This window comes from Periophthalmus magnuspinnatus, chromosome 24 (genome assembly GCF_009829125.3).
Source record: "Periophthalmus magnuspinnatus isolate fPerMag1 chromosome 24, fPerMag1.2.pri, whole genome shotgun sequence".
Lineage (NCBI taxonomy): Eukaryota > Metazoa > Chordata > Actinopteri > Gobiiformes > Gobiidae > Periophthalmus > Periophthalmus magnuspinnatus.
Window position 1 is genome coordinate 3,594,971 of NC_047149.1, and position 15,426 is coordinate 3,610,396.

At 40.8% G+C, this 15,426-nt stretch overlaps 1 protein-coding gene across 1 annotated transcript; it reads right to left on the reverse strand.

The window, feature by feature from the left end:
• Positions 1-492: 492 nt before the first annotated feature.
• matn3a (matrilin 3a) lies at positions 493-13,881 on the reverse strand. The gene is made up of 7 exons (XM_055232384.1): positions 13,713-13,881; positions 9,625-10,146; positions 9,451-9,516; positions 5,719-6,294; positions 3,434-3,563; positions 2,058-2,161; positions 493-691 (listed from the first exon to the last, which is right to left on the reverse strand). Exons 1-7 carry the CDS (start codon positions 13,879-13,881, stop codon positions 636-638), a joined length of 1,623 nt encoding a protein of 540 aa, XP_055088359.1. The 3' UTR covers positions 493-635.
• Between the last annotated feature and the right edge of the window lie 1,545 nt (positions 13,882-15,426).

Here is a 15,426-nt window from a genome sequence, read left to right on the forward strand (position 1 = left end):
GGATTTATACATGTTTGGATAGTTACTAAATGATACAAAATCTTATATACAGTAACATCTTTGTACAAAATGTCAAAATTAAAACGCCACACTATGTAAGTATAGATTTATTAAAGCGCTCATGTTATGCTGTTTTCTGATCCATGTTATAATGATGTTTCCTCATCATAAACAGACCTAGAGTTGTTGCATATTTTGGTTGTGCTTCTCTGAAATGGAAAACACTCTGTTCCACCTTGTGATGTCATGACAGCAAGTGCCCCACTGTGTTTTTAAACTCCATACACCTCATGCCATCACAGAGTGGAAAAGAGCACTTTGAGCTCTGCAGATGTAGACAGACTAATAATAAAGTGTTTTTGAGGAGGCAACAACATTATAACATGCTTAAAGCTACAAGAGTTAATTTTGCATAATATAGACCTTTAAAAACAAAAAAATCTCTAAATATCCTGAACAATATTGCATTCATGTCCGCAGCTGTTGGAGGTCCACTGGGAGGCAGAGGTGGCGGCAGAGGAAGCCCGGTCTGGTGCATCGTTGCTGGGTAAACAAACGGGAGGTCAGGGGGTCAGCGGAGGTTTTACGGTCCCCTGGGTGGGACTGTTCACACGTACCCCAGAACAGAGCGGCTTTTAGCCTCGTCCGGCCAGGCTTTCCAGGCTCTCTATCCTCCGCGACACATCGGCGAGTGGCTAAAGGTTAAGGAACAAAGTACAGGCTAATATGAAGGCGTTAGCATGGCCTTTTGAACCTAGCATCTGCTAAAAGCAGTTTATATGGGACACCTCACATTAGCTCTAAGAGAGCTATGGAGGCCCTGCAGGGACATGTCTGTGAGCCAGCGGAAACATGTTAGGAGCACTAGGTAACTTGCTGGTGGAAGGTGGTAATTGCTTTGCCTAGAATGTTCCACAATATGGCGATGTGTCAATCCAAGCAAGGTGGTACCTAGTGTTGCCACGATACTACAATTTCAATACTAAGGAATAGACTCGATACTGAATATCGATTCTAATATCACAATGATACTAAAAAGCACTCGTTCAACATTAAATGTTGTACTTTGTGTTGTATTCCATGTGTGTTCTATGTGTGTAATCCTCAGTGTGCAGTAGGTTCATAGTGGTCCATGTGTGTATACTAGTCTATGTGTCTTATACTTGTGACACATAGAGAGACACATCATTATAAATATACTCAGGACATATTCAGGACCTGTAACTTAGCCACCAGGCTAAGTTACAGGTCAGATCAGTGGAGAGGTGACCCTGCTGACAGTAAAAATGTAGTATTAGTATTAGTAGTAAAGTATTTTTGAACAATATAAACCCATTCCAGGCAAATAAATGACATCTCTATGGAGACAAGCAGGTGGCGGACACTCAAAAGTTACATAGTGTAGCTTTAATGTTGAGGTTCAATTCAACAAATACATTTTAGTAATTGTAAATTCAGTAATTTAATAATTACTAAGTTACTCCTGACTTTCTCACTTGCAAAACAGGGTTATTGTGCAATTGGACAATTGACATTGTAAATATAATTGAAAGAAGATTTTTTTTAAATAACAGGATATGATAAGAAGACAAATGTAAAGAGCTTCCTCTGTTTGAAAGGCTAACAGTCCCTTCTATTCCTCTATTCCTGTAAAATACAAATTTTATGTTTTTGGCCATATCGCCCAGTCATAGTTTATTTATACAATTGAAGTTTTTAAATTATGTCCAGTCAATAATAAAATTGGAGAATATTGGATAAACCTGGGTCATTTGGAAGGTTTAATTCCGTAAAGCTCTTAGACGCAGTCGATATTTGGCCCGCAAAAAGTCTTACTAAAATACTTTTACTTCTTTCTTACTCTTAACATATCCAATGCAAATTGATTCAAATTATTTATCACCTTTTTGACTAATACTTATCTACAAAAATGTAGAAATGCTAAGGGTATCTCCACACCATTTCTCTGTAATACACTGGGTTTTGCACACTTAAATGTTAAAGTGTCTGTGGTCTTGTGTTGTGTGGTTAGTGGTGCATTAGCAGTGAAAGGATATTCTTGGAGGTGAGCTGCTGCAGAGCGGCCTGGGTCTGCTTCTGGAAGGCCACACGTGCCTCACACTTACAGGGGTCTTCTATCACCGCCACCTTCACCTCTGAGGGAACAACAGCAGACAGTCATGTAGGAGCATGCCTCATCTCCTTGGGGTCCTTTACCACCCAAGTTTTATTCACAATGTAGGGAGGCATTTTGTGATGTGACTGTGATGTGTCTTATAGGCTATGGTAGTTTTCTCAAACTACTTGAGTTTCATAAAACTCAAACTTGCTCGCCCTACTGAAGATACTGCAACATTTAAGACAGATGGCATTTATTTTTGATTTTTTTCAGTGTATCTAAAATTTCCAGCACTGTCCATGCTCAAGCGAAGTACCATCTCCAGATTGATGTGGCTGTCAAGAAAACAAGAACCATTAACCGGGAGGAAGGGCCCCTACACCTTACCACACACCTGGAACTGTCCTAGAGAAAGTGCCAGACAAAAGGAGGAGCAAACTGTCCCTACAGTCTGACAAAACTACAATCATGTGCCATGGCCCATTTCTGCAGTGCGTTTCAAGTGTTTGACAAGGCACGTCTTGAGCATTCAGTCATGTTTGAGTAATTTTATACTCCTGTTTTCAAGACATCACTGCTCCGATCTACGCCGTTTCCACCAATGAGGTACACAGCCACTGCTCTGTACTTACTCTGTATCAATGATATACATAAGGTTTGGCAACATTGCTTAGCAATTTTGGCACAAATGAAAAATAATCCACCACTTGCTAGTGTGATGTAAGCTATCCATTGGAGGGGCTAATAACTTAGCAGCTCTTTGTTGTGATGATGTTTACGGTCATGTCAGCTCCCATTGGGAACTGCAGTTTTCTGACACGGAAGTCATTTTCTTTAATTAAGTTGTTTTATATCATTATTGTGATTTAAAATGTCCAAATTATAACACAATGATCCGCAGGTGTCTTAGATTATAAATGTATAGCAGACACAAGCGCAATATATCTTCTTTAAGCATCCTTCAAGACACATCGCAGCAACATCAAGGACAACAGTAAGTTACCAAAACATCTGAGCAGCTGAAACAGTGAGTAAACAAACAATGTTTGGCAAAAACAAACATCCAAAACACTTGTAAATTAAAAAAAGAAGCTTTTTCATGAAACAAATGCAATTGCTGATAAGCCACAAATAAGCAATACATCTACATTTCTCTAACATTACAGTGACTGTCCAACAGGTTCTCTTCACAGTGAAGAGCAGGTTGGTTGTGGTGTAGTGAAGCAGTGCTAGGTAAAGCAGAGAGTCCCCTGTAGCACTCTAAAGCTAGCATTAGCGTTAGGTTAGCAGCACACAGCCAGCATCCACCGGTCCTTACGTTTGAGCGAGCACGTTTTCTTGTCTGCGTTGAGGATAAAGCCCGTTCGGCACTTGCAGTAAAAGGAGGCGTTGCTGTTGACGCAAATGTGCTGGCAGTCGTGTCCCATGGCACAGGGGTCCACACCTAGAATACAGCGAGCGGATACAGGAGCTAGCCCCAAGCACAGCCCTGAGCACAGCTAGCTACAGGTGAAGCATGGTCAAAGAAACACATGGGGTAACACAAACATGAAGCTGCCTTTTCTCATGTTTGGGTCCTTTTGGGACAGCTCTCCACACTTATCAAGGGCTCTTAATCTAGGCTATAGTCAAGGTAACTTGAATTTAGAATATGAATCTTGATTTGACTTTTGACAAATTTGATTTATTCATTATCTTATTAAACCAAAAGTGGCAAGGGCTTGTCCATGTCAGGATGAGAGAACATTTGAATGTTTTTGAGAGTGTGTTTCCAAATTAAATCTACCCACTGGTCTTCACCACATCTCAGCCAAGCTGCTCTGCATGTTGGACACCACAGGTATGAAATATACAAGATATACATTTGAGACATTTAGGGATGCAACAGTACTCAAGGTAATATCAAACTACGTAATACGTCCCTCTCAATACAATACACATGTCACTGCTCCAATCAAGCACTTTTAGTGTTCCACAGAAAACTTCTGCTTATGTTGAATGACAAAAACCATAAAAATAATTTAAATCAAAATTGTATCAATATTGTGACCTATGTATCGAGCTGTGTATCGAGAAAAATTTACAGTTGCATCCCTATTCTTTACTGAAACAAAAGCACAAAAGCTACAGCGGCCTCCATCCATAACGGCACCATCGAAGCTATTCTTACATTTGGATACATAACTTGAGACACTCCAAAACCAGATTCTTAAAAAAGTATTCAGGAGGATCATTTCTATACTTAATCATCAGTGCCTATATGAGCGGAGTACACTGTGAAAAATTACACTGACCGTTATACCATACATACGGGCTCAAAGCAGTCGCCATGGTGATGCTTTGTTTATAAAAGTCTCTCATATTCTTACACAGCTTAAGTGCATTTCCAGCCCCACTATGACAGAGTTTGGGGTCAGCGGACCTCCAAACTTGCCTGTGTTTTCTTAGAAGCTTTGTTGAGGGACATGTGTGGCCCATGTGTGTGAGGCGCACAGAGCAGGCAGTATGTTTACATCAAGAACTCACAATCACCATGTCCTATAGGGACTGTCACGTCTGGACCAGAGAATATTTTACTTTTGAGACTGTTTGATTATATGGCTTTGGCAAAACTATATGATCTTGTCACAAAAAAGATAAAAAACAAAAACAAATGTTGAACAGAAAGTGGAACTAAACACTAAATCCACTTTTATATGGTGTTTTAATAGCACCATGTACTGTTCCTAGTGTTTTTTTTTGTTTTGTTTTTTTCAATTTTAGTGCAAACTGGGTCTATTTGCAGCTTTTCAAGTGTGTGCGTTGCGTCCTCCAGTGTGCTGCAATTTCAAGTAGTATGTGACATCACAGGACTTCTCTGATCAGAGCCAGGTGTTTCCTGGCAGGGGCGGAGTTTGAAGTGCGGATACCTGCTAGACAACATAGATCACGTTGTTTCTTCTACGTCCAGACCCTGCCCCTTCTCCTCCCTCGTACTTCTCTTTAGTTCTCCATGTGTCTCCCAGTTTAGCAGCTCTGTTTAAAATGTGTCAGAGAAGTTTACTAAAGATAACCAGCATTTCAGTCTTGACTGTAGGTTTTAATTATGCTGGATGCACTCTATGTTTTTAGGGAGGGCATCTGGTGTAAAACCTTGGCAGCTGAGGCTTTGGAGCTTTCAGAATAGATAGCCAATCTGAAAGGAACAAAATAATAAACTTCTTGGATTTGGCAAAAGACAACAATTTTAGTGATATGTGTATGGCTGTAAATACAGATTTTCTTTAATTATAATTTTGGCCAAATGTGTTTCCATGTGCTAAAGCTAGCCCATTGAACTTGGAGTTTAGGTGAACAGGAACCTGTGATCAGTACGAGTGTTCAGTACCAAATCAGGTCACCTGTTGGTAGTTCCAACTAAGTCAGTTCTTTATGGTCAGATTGTGTTAAAACAAAGCTCAGATTAAAGTCTAATAATCCTCAGACAGAGCAGTGCTTACAGTTAGCATCACACCCCAGGGATGTTGATGACATCAGCTGCAAAGTATCAATGCAATGCCCTTTTCTTACATGTAAACATACTGGTTGTTAGCGAAGCTGTTGTGGCGTGGTGTTCCTACCACACAGCGTCTCCCTGAACTTGGAGGTGAGCTTCTCGATGACTCCGTAGGTCTCCACATAGAACACATGCTCCTCTAGTGGGATACTGGCCATCTGCTTAAGGGAGTTCATGTCTGCGCGGTCCACCCCCACGGCGTAGATCTCTATGCCTGATCCTCGCGCTGCTGCAGACACTTCCTCCACGTTGTCCTGGGGCCTTCCGTCCGTCACGATGATGGCCACCTTGGAGATCTTCCTGGCTTTAGGTCGGGCGCCAGACACCTCGGTGAAGGCTTCAGTCATGGCGGACTTGATAGCCAGGCCTGTCATGGTTCCTGCGGCTAAGGGCTCGATCCGGGAGATGGCTTTCTTCAGGTCCAACTTGTTGAAGTGGTCTTTGAGCAGGAATTCCACTTTGACTGTGCTGGCGTAGTTGACCACAGCCACACGTGTCCCCTCTGCGCCCACGTCCAAGGTGTCCACCATGTCAGCCAGAAAAATCTTGACCTTCTCGAACTCAATGGGCCGGACACTGCGGGAGCTGTCGATGATGAAGACGAGATCCAGAGGACGGCTCCTGCACTCGGAGTCTGTCTCTGTGAGGGTCAGTAGACGGTTAAAAGCAAGTCTCCACAGTTTGGTTCTCTCAAAAAATAGACCCATATCTAAACATGCCTAAAACAGTGTTGTCTCAATACTAAAAGTTGATTGATTAATCAAATCTTTTTTAATATTATGGAATAGATTTTATACCACGGATCTGTTATCACAATGATAATAAAAAACATTGTTTCTTTAGACAACAGAATGTGATTTTTACTAGTCTATGTGGTCTTATACTTCTTCTGATGCAGGTAAAGATCATTCTAAAGCTATTCAGGAAAGGCTCATTTTTGTCCTGTGAATGTCACTTTTTTAGGATCGATACCTGCTCAAATAAGTGTCTACTTTAGATACTAGTTTTAGTATCAAATGTTTGATACTTTTGCCGACCCTAGTCTAAAATCTTAGAAAAAACTGTACATTTTAGACACCTTCCAGTCAGGAAATAAATAATTTCATAGCGCTGAGTCTGTCCTTTTAATAACAGATTCTGGTAGCTCTGCCATTTTAGTGCTTTTACCTGACTGCTGCTTCTGTCTCAGTTCATAGCACAACTTATTTCCATTGATGGGTGTCAGTTCAAATCCTACCTGTCCTTCTGTGTGAGGCTGGGGGACTCCACCTCTCGATCCACCCTCCTACGCTGTGGAGTCCCCCAGGGTTTAATCCTTGGCCTGTCCTGTTCACACTCTACCTCCTCCCTTAGACAGCACATCAAATCAGGTGTTTGAATAATTTCACATTATTAGAAATTAGAACTGTTAAAACATGATTTCCTCATTGTGTGTTTGTTTGTGATTTATATTTATATATAACAGATGTGATAATCCCATGTTTTTTTTGTTTTTTTTACCATACTATATCGTTATATCAAAAATGAATAAATGCAGAAAAAATTTATTCAAATAAGTAATTGTAAACATAAATATACTTTAAAATAAATGTAGAGATGGGAAATGTATAAATGAATAAATTAATACAGAAATATATATATTAAAAAAAGCATATTTTAGCTTTTTAATGCTCACAATAAATGCATTAATGTGTAAATGTGTGTATTTAATTTAGATATTTATTCAACATTTAATTTAATAGTTTCCAACATTTATTCTTGTATTTATTTCTAATTGTGTCATTTTTGGTCCTCCATACTCATTATGCTTATTCTGCTACAATATAACATCTACATTTTACATTTACTACATTTAGTCTACTTTGTTGAAATGACTTTTAGGAAAAACAAGAGGCCTATGTGGTTTCTACTCACCTGTCCTGACTTTGACCCCACCTACTTCCCCTTAACATATGCATGAAAGTGCACAGAGACAGAGAGAAGGGGGGGATGGGGAGACACTGGGACACAGGACACATATTGGACATTCTCATGATCCTTTCATCTCATGTCGTCAAATGAAAGGATAAAGACAGAACATGTCCACAGGCGGAGACAGTTAGACAAGAACATCACATCTGCACAAGCTCCAATGACTTCAGAATCTAGAGCAGAGCAGTTTGGCCCAGTTTAGAAATAGAAGTATTTACAACATCTAAACTAGCCCAAACTACTTGATGAGATGAATATTTTAGATTAAAGTCATTTAACTGATGTTGACACGTCCCGATTTTGCAGCGTAAACATAGTGTAATATGGTACATTTATTTAAACTGTAAAATGTCACATAAATAAATGTGATAATACACCACATCTAACTGAACCTGATCTCACAGAAAGGAAACATGTTTCAACGGCTTTCAATTGAATAGATACTTTAATTATCCTGAGGGCAAGTCAAGCTAGATAAGTTTAATGCTCTACTGTGCAACATGTCAGGAACCGCAATAACATATCTATGGAGACAAGATGTCACTTAGTGCACCTTTAACTATGAAGGTTAATGTCATATTTTTGCTGACTAAAACTACATACATTTTTGCAGACTATATTTTTGACAAATAGTAAAAAGACAAACAAAAAGGAGACTAGATCCACTTTTCTTTCATGTTAAAATAAAAATATATGTTCTGGTTTAGTAAAATTAGACTAAATCTAAAAAATAATTACCCTATTTTCAGAACGATAAGTTGCACTTTCTTTCATAGTTTGTCCGGGGGTGCGACTTATACTCAGATGCAATTTATATGTGAAATTATTAAAATATATAATTTCACATCTGAAATTGTACCAATATCTATATACTCCTGTACCATTGAACATTTAAAATTTCAACATTACGGTAATGTAAAAGACATATAAGAAAGACTGAAAGACTAAAAGAAAATCATATTCTGCTGAGTCTGATGAGTCACACGGAAGAGGAAGCGGCGAGGATGGAGCATTTAATAGATTTAGTGATTTGGAGTGAGATCCAGAGTAAACTTTTTGCTTGTTTTTTATGCTTTATTTATCTGATTACCTGTTAATATTGCACGTTAACAAACCAGACACGTGTTCAGTTCTGTCTGTGCTTCATGTAGCTGAATAAATATAAATGTGTTACGTTGGCGTGCTGTACTTATATTCAGCCTGTTGTTCTCTATTTTACTGTTGTTATTATAATTTGCCTTTAAAGATAAAATGTCTGTTCTTGGTCTTGGATTTTGTCAAATCTATTTCCCAAAAAATGCGACTTATAGTCCAGTGCAACTTCTATGTTTTTTCTTCATTATCATGCATTTTTAGCTGGTGTGACTTATACTCCAGAGTGACGTTTAGTCCAGAAAATTCAGTATTTGACTAAATTTCAAAGACGGGGTATGATGCAAAACTGACTTTTTGGAGCTTTCTATCATGTTATAGCATTGTTCCATCGTCAAGAACATGCCTGAAGGTTTTAGATGTCATCCATGCATGTTTGAGTATTTTCATGATCTCTCCTGTGTACTATTTGAACCCTCCTTACAGCTAGCAGTACGATCTTATCCAAAGATCTGCCCACAAGCCTAAGTCACCCATAGAAGTGTAATGCCCTCTCTTTAACTAAAACGAATAATAATTTAGGTGGAAAGACTAAAACAAACTTCTTTTTAAAAAATGAACACTGTCCTCATCTCTGTTAGACAAAACGTCACAACATATGGCTTGTTTTGTGTGTACAAGCTAAAGTTTCTGTAGGGAGTTGAACAAACCTGACTGGTAATGCATGTTCTACCTGTCTCCACTGGGCTGCTGGTGGTGCTGAGCCCGCTTTGGGTACTGACCGGTAGAGTCACGGGCGCAGAGGTCACCGGGACTGTGCTGGTTGTCGCTGCGGGGGTGGTGGAGGGCGCTGGAGAGGTGGTGGTGGGCCTGGGAGTTGTGGAAGTAGTTGTAGCGAGGGTGGTAGTAGTCGTAGCCAGGGTAGTAGTAGTAGTTGGCAGAGTAGTTGTAGTGGCCAAAGTGGTGGTCATGGGCATAGTGGTAGGGGGCGTGGTGGGAGGTACAGTGGGTGGAGTCCGGACAACAGGCGGAGTTGGGACAGTGGGGCTTGCTTTAGCGGGGCAAGGGCCTTTGCTTTTGTAATAAAAGGGTCCTTTGAACACCTGCGGAGGGTGGTAGGGTAGGGGGGCAGGGGCATTGACAGGGGGGCCTTTGAAAATGGGGTAAGAGTGGACCCCCTGGTGGTGGTAGGGGGGCACTGCGGCGGGCCTGTGGTGCGGGTTGTGGAGGGGCGGGTGTTGGTGGTGGTGCGGGTTGGGCGGGTGTTGGTGGTGGTGCGGATTGGGCGGGTGTTGGTGGTGGTGCGGATTGGGCGGGTGCAGGTGGGGCGGGTGCAGGTGGACAGGTGAAGAGATCCCAGGATGAAGAGGAGGAGGAGGCTGGTAGTGGGACAGATACCCCCCTCTATACGTGAAATCACTCCTGTGCACTAGAGGGCACCAGAGAGGAGAGAGTTAGTGGGTTAAACAGGACAGCCTCAGAAGAAGACATTACAAGTACATTTAAAGGTGCACTGTGTAACTTTTCTAGAGGAGGGTCAGCCACCTTGCTTGCTTGTCTCCACGGGGATGTTTTAGTTTAGCATGGCATTAAAGATGACCTGTTGTGCTTGTGTCTGTTATATAGTTAATCTGTGACACCTGTGGATCATTATGTTACAATTTGCACATTTTAAATCACAATATTCATCTAAAAAGAATTAATAAAAGAAACAAGTCCGTGGAATCGCACATTAGAACACTGCGGTGCCCAATGAGAGCTGGCGTCACTGTAAACGTCATAACAACAAAGACCTGTGTAGCTCTCAGCCCCTCCGATGGATAGCTGCAGATCACATTAGCGAGTAGCGTTATTTTAATTTGTACTAAAATGACTACGTGACACTCCTCAGTCCTACATGTACCACTGATTAAGAAAATAAAATTGGAGAAGGAAGCACGTAAGTCACAGCGGGCGCGTACGTCACAGTGGGCGTGTACGTCACAGTGGGCGCGTACGTCACAGTGGGCGTGTACGTCACAGTGGGCGTGTACCGGTGGAGGTGAAAACGGGGGTAAATCGGAGCAATGACGTCTTGAATATTGGAGAATAAAATTTGCTCAAACATGAATCACTCCAAATATAACTTCAGAGGGTCAACTATAAAGCTTTAAAAAACGTAATGCATCATTTTCATAAAAGAGTCGCTTTAAAATGAAATATCTTAGGTAACGCTATCAAGCCAAGCTACATGTCAGATCTTCGGAGAAGCAAGCCGGCGCACAATAGGAATACATGTCTTTCAAAGGATCTTTGAGCAGCTGAAACACACATAATGAAATACTGTAAATCTAGACAGATATGTTTAAGGAAATACTGTGGAACATTACAGGCAAAGTAGACAGAAAGAGACAAGCAGGTGGCCGACCCTCAACCAAAAAAGCTGCACAGTCTACCTTTAAGAACGTTTAAAGCAACACCAGTTATATAACGTCTTTCTGTATGATTTTAGCACAGCCCAGAGCTAAAAGGCATTTTCAGAAACTGTCCATCACCAATAATGGATATCTACACACATTAAATACATTACAAAGCCTCAAAGTTCACATTTTAAACACATCCAGAAGAATCGACAAAAAGACTGAAATCTGAAGTGACAAACTAACACAAGAGTCAAATTTCAGAACATGTTATTGCAGAGCTAAACTACAGGGTTAGACGTTTGTGTGCAGGACAAAACAGGAGATTGTGTTGTTTCTTTGCAGCCTTTGTGATTTGCCAATTGGATCCACTCAAATTGTGATTTAAATTCAATTGCGATTAATCTTGCTCTTATTTGCAGGCCTTTTCTCTTCATATTAAACTGTAATGTTCACTTTGACGTTCTACCATTTGTAACATTCTAATGACAAACTCTGTGACGGTCCATTTCGTATTTTGATAAGACTCCTTAGTGCTCAAACTCACATGCCCCGCCCAAAGTCTTTAGACTGACAGGGCTGCACTGTCAATACAAACTCGTTTTTTGAGTTGTAGCAATAAACAAATCCCAAAGGCTGCAGTTACTCAATAGAATGTCTTATGTAAAGAAGAGTTTTTATGGTAAAATCTTGGGCCTGTAGTTTCGACCTCTACAAACATGTTCTGAAATGCATGGGATTCTTAAATTAGTTTATCCATTCATTTTACAGTCTTCTCATTCTGTGGTTGCCATGATTGTGGTTGGCTGCTCTTGTGGCTGACTGGCTGTCACACTGAGTGTTTTTTATACTTTTTACATTTTTGTATAACATTTTTTACTTAAAATGTAGGGATTTTGACCAACTAAGGTGTGCAGCTTGTGGACTTCAAACGACAGATATTAAGGACTATTGGATTGTGTAATTTGAGCAGTGTGTTTTTCCTATGACAGAAGACGTTCCAGAGGGAATGTCTCATCTCATCACCGAGAAAAAAAACACAAAAAAAAAACCCTGGAGGCTGCTGTGATGCTGCAGGACACAGAGGATACAGAGCTGAGACACTTTTGTCCTGAGAACTGTTAGCCGCCTCATACTGCCCTGACACTGGACCTGATGACTCGACCTGTTGAGCTGTACTGAGACTTTTGTTTGAGCTTTCTGTTAATACTGTATTTTACTGCTCTACATGCTTAAACTGCTCCTCGGGGACAAACAACGTGATTTTTATTTGATTCTCTCAGATGTTAATGCTTCTAGATTTGTGTAGAATTCCATTTAAGTATTAAAATTTGTCAGAAAATCGCAATCAGACTTTTTCTTCCAAAGTCGTGCTGTCCAAGTTCAGACCGCAGCCCACAGAGCAGTGTGTGTGGACAGTGGACACTAGACTGTGCATTCAGCCCTGTGTTTGAGGTCTCTCTCTTCACATTTCCCTGTCAGATAGTCTCCGGCTGACATCATCTGACTCTATCCTGTCACACGTCAAAGGAGCACAGAGAGAGTTTGAGACTAGTGTGTTGCTTTAAATAAACATAAAACATGTTGATTAGTATAGGAGTTTGGGTGTTTTGTACAGGGCTTTGTCAAACACCCAGAGCATAATGTTACCAGAGCACATGCACATGGAACAGACATGTGTCCAATACAGGCCAAAAGTACAGAGACCTGTATCCACCATAAAGCTGTTATTTTTACATGTGCATAACTGGAAGCTCTTTGTAAATACTATTTTCCAAGTAAATTTGGTCTCAGTATCAAAAATATCTAAATGAAAGCTAATATTATAAAACAATAATACAGTCCTATATTACACAAAATTGACTCTTATGAGCTTTAAGTCATGTTCTAATGCTGTTACCTCAAAAACAGACCTGGAGTTGTGTTTTGTTACATTCACACATGTTTGAGTAACACTTTATTATTAGTCTGTTACATCTCCAAAGCTCAAAATGCTCTGTTCCACCTTGTGATGTCATGAAGTGGTAGTATTCAAGTTAAAAGCTCCTTTTACCTTTAGTTCTGTAGAGATTGACAATTTCAGGGCTGAAATCGTCCAAATGATTCTAGTGAAGGTGTGTGGAGTTTAAAAACACAGTGGAGCACTGCCTGTATTACCACATGATGACATCACAAGGTGGAACAGAGTGTTTTCTGTTTGAGAGAAGAACTCAGCCTAAATATGCAGGGTTTGTGTGTAAAAAAATGTGTGAATGAAACAAAACACAACTCCAGGTCTGTTTGTGATGAGGAAACAACATTAGAACACAGATCATAAAACAGAGTAATATGGGCATTTTCATGAATGAAGTGGCTTTATTTACAAATATTGTCTAATATGCCTGTCTTTTAATAATTATAGACTACATGATAGTGTGTAATTGTTATATATCTGCAAAACTGAGATCTCAGGACTAAATGAAACCTGTTGATTGGCCCAATAGTGAAGTTGGACCTGGTTGTACACCTCGCTTCTCTAGACACTGTCGGCCTTATAGTTGCATATAGTTTCTGTATTAAGCTGTAAAGATCCTCGCGGAGCAGAGCTGTGACTCACTGGCAGGGTTGAGGGTCCGGGCCGGGGGGCGTCCGTTGTGGCGGCTCTGTGCGTAGCTTTGCGCAGCGATCGCGTGCGGCTCCAGCGCGCCCACGTGCGTGTACGTGGCCACGACATCCCAAAACAGCAGGCAAGCGCTGTACACCAGCCCCACGAGGACACGCGTCATGGCGCAGTCTGCTGAGGTACCACTGTCCTGGTCCTGGACTCGTCCTGGTCTGCTTCTGATGGGTCTGGTCCAGCTCTGGGGTCAGGCTCCACATAAGAGGCGCGTGCAGGGCTGACGTCACAGCCTCAGTCCAATCAGGTGTGGGCCTTTGAGAGTCCAGTGTGTGGGCCTCCGAGGGTCCAGTGTGTGGCTTCAGAGGCTTTACCTTTCAGGACAGTCCACACAGTCAACAACATGCACGGTTTGCACGTGACAATGACGCACCAAAGGCCCGCAGACAGCAACATGTTATGCACCTGCACTTGGCTTTTAGTGCAAATTACAAAATACAAACTAAATAGCACCTTGTATAATGTCAAGTTAAACTGAAAGTGAGTAGGCTCAGTGAGGTGAGGTGTTCCTGTGTGCTGTGTTTGGTTTGGTCTTGTAAGCAACAACGTCTCTGAATAAAATGCTCATCTGAAAGCAGTAATGTTTACTGTTGCACAAAATCATACAACAATAAAAGATGTTCCAAGTCATGCTGCATTAGAACTGACCTGGGGCTGTTTTTGTTTTTAAAGGGCCCATACATTACAATATTTTTTGATCTATGTTCTAATGCTCCCTCGCCACAAACAGACCTGGAGTTGTGTTTTGTTTCATTCACACATTTACACAAACCCTGCATATTTAGGCTGAGTTCTTCTCTCAAACAGAAAGCACTCTGTTCCACCTTGTGATGTCATGTGGTAATACAGGAAGTGCTCCACTGTGTTTTTAAACTCCACACACCCTTATTTCTAGAATCATTTGGATCATTTCAGCCCTGGTGTTGCCAATCTTCTACTGAACAAAAGGTTAAAGGAGCTGTTAACTTGAAAGCTTCATGACATCACAAGGTGGAACAGAGCATTTTGAGCTTTGGAGAGACAGACTAATAATAAAGTGTTACTCAAACATGTCTGAATGAAAAAATATAACTCCAGTATGTTTTTGAGGAGGGAGCAGTATTATTACACGGCTTAAAGCTCACAAGAGCCAGTTTTGGGTAATATAGGACTTTTAATGACAATATTACCCATTAAAAGCAAGTAAATGTTACTCTGGCTTATCACAGATAGACATTGGTCTGCTGAGGCCTGGACAGAATGACAGAACCACAAACCACGTGGAACTCAGAACTGTCGCCTAAACTCTGTGGAGATGCTGCCTCCTTCTGGAAACAAAACAGGACGCTATTCCCAGGCAGTCCCACAGCTGAACCAAAGCACACGCACATGTTACTTCAAAATGATAGTAGCCTACTCAAGTAAAAGTACAATGTAGTGGTCCAAGTGCCTGATTTACTGAGTAATTTGAAGGACAAAATCTGGTATTTTCAATGGACAGACACAAAAATGAGACAAACTAAATCATATCTGGAGGAGCAGCAAGAAACACAAATGTTCAAATTATTTAATATTGTCGACATAACGTTTTTGTCACTTAGACTTACTCACAGAGGGAAGAGGAACCACAACTTTACTCGAGTAAGAGTACTGTTACACTGTACAACATATTACT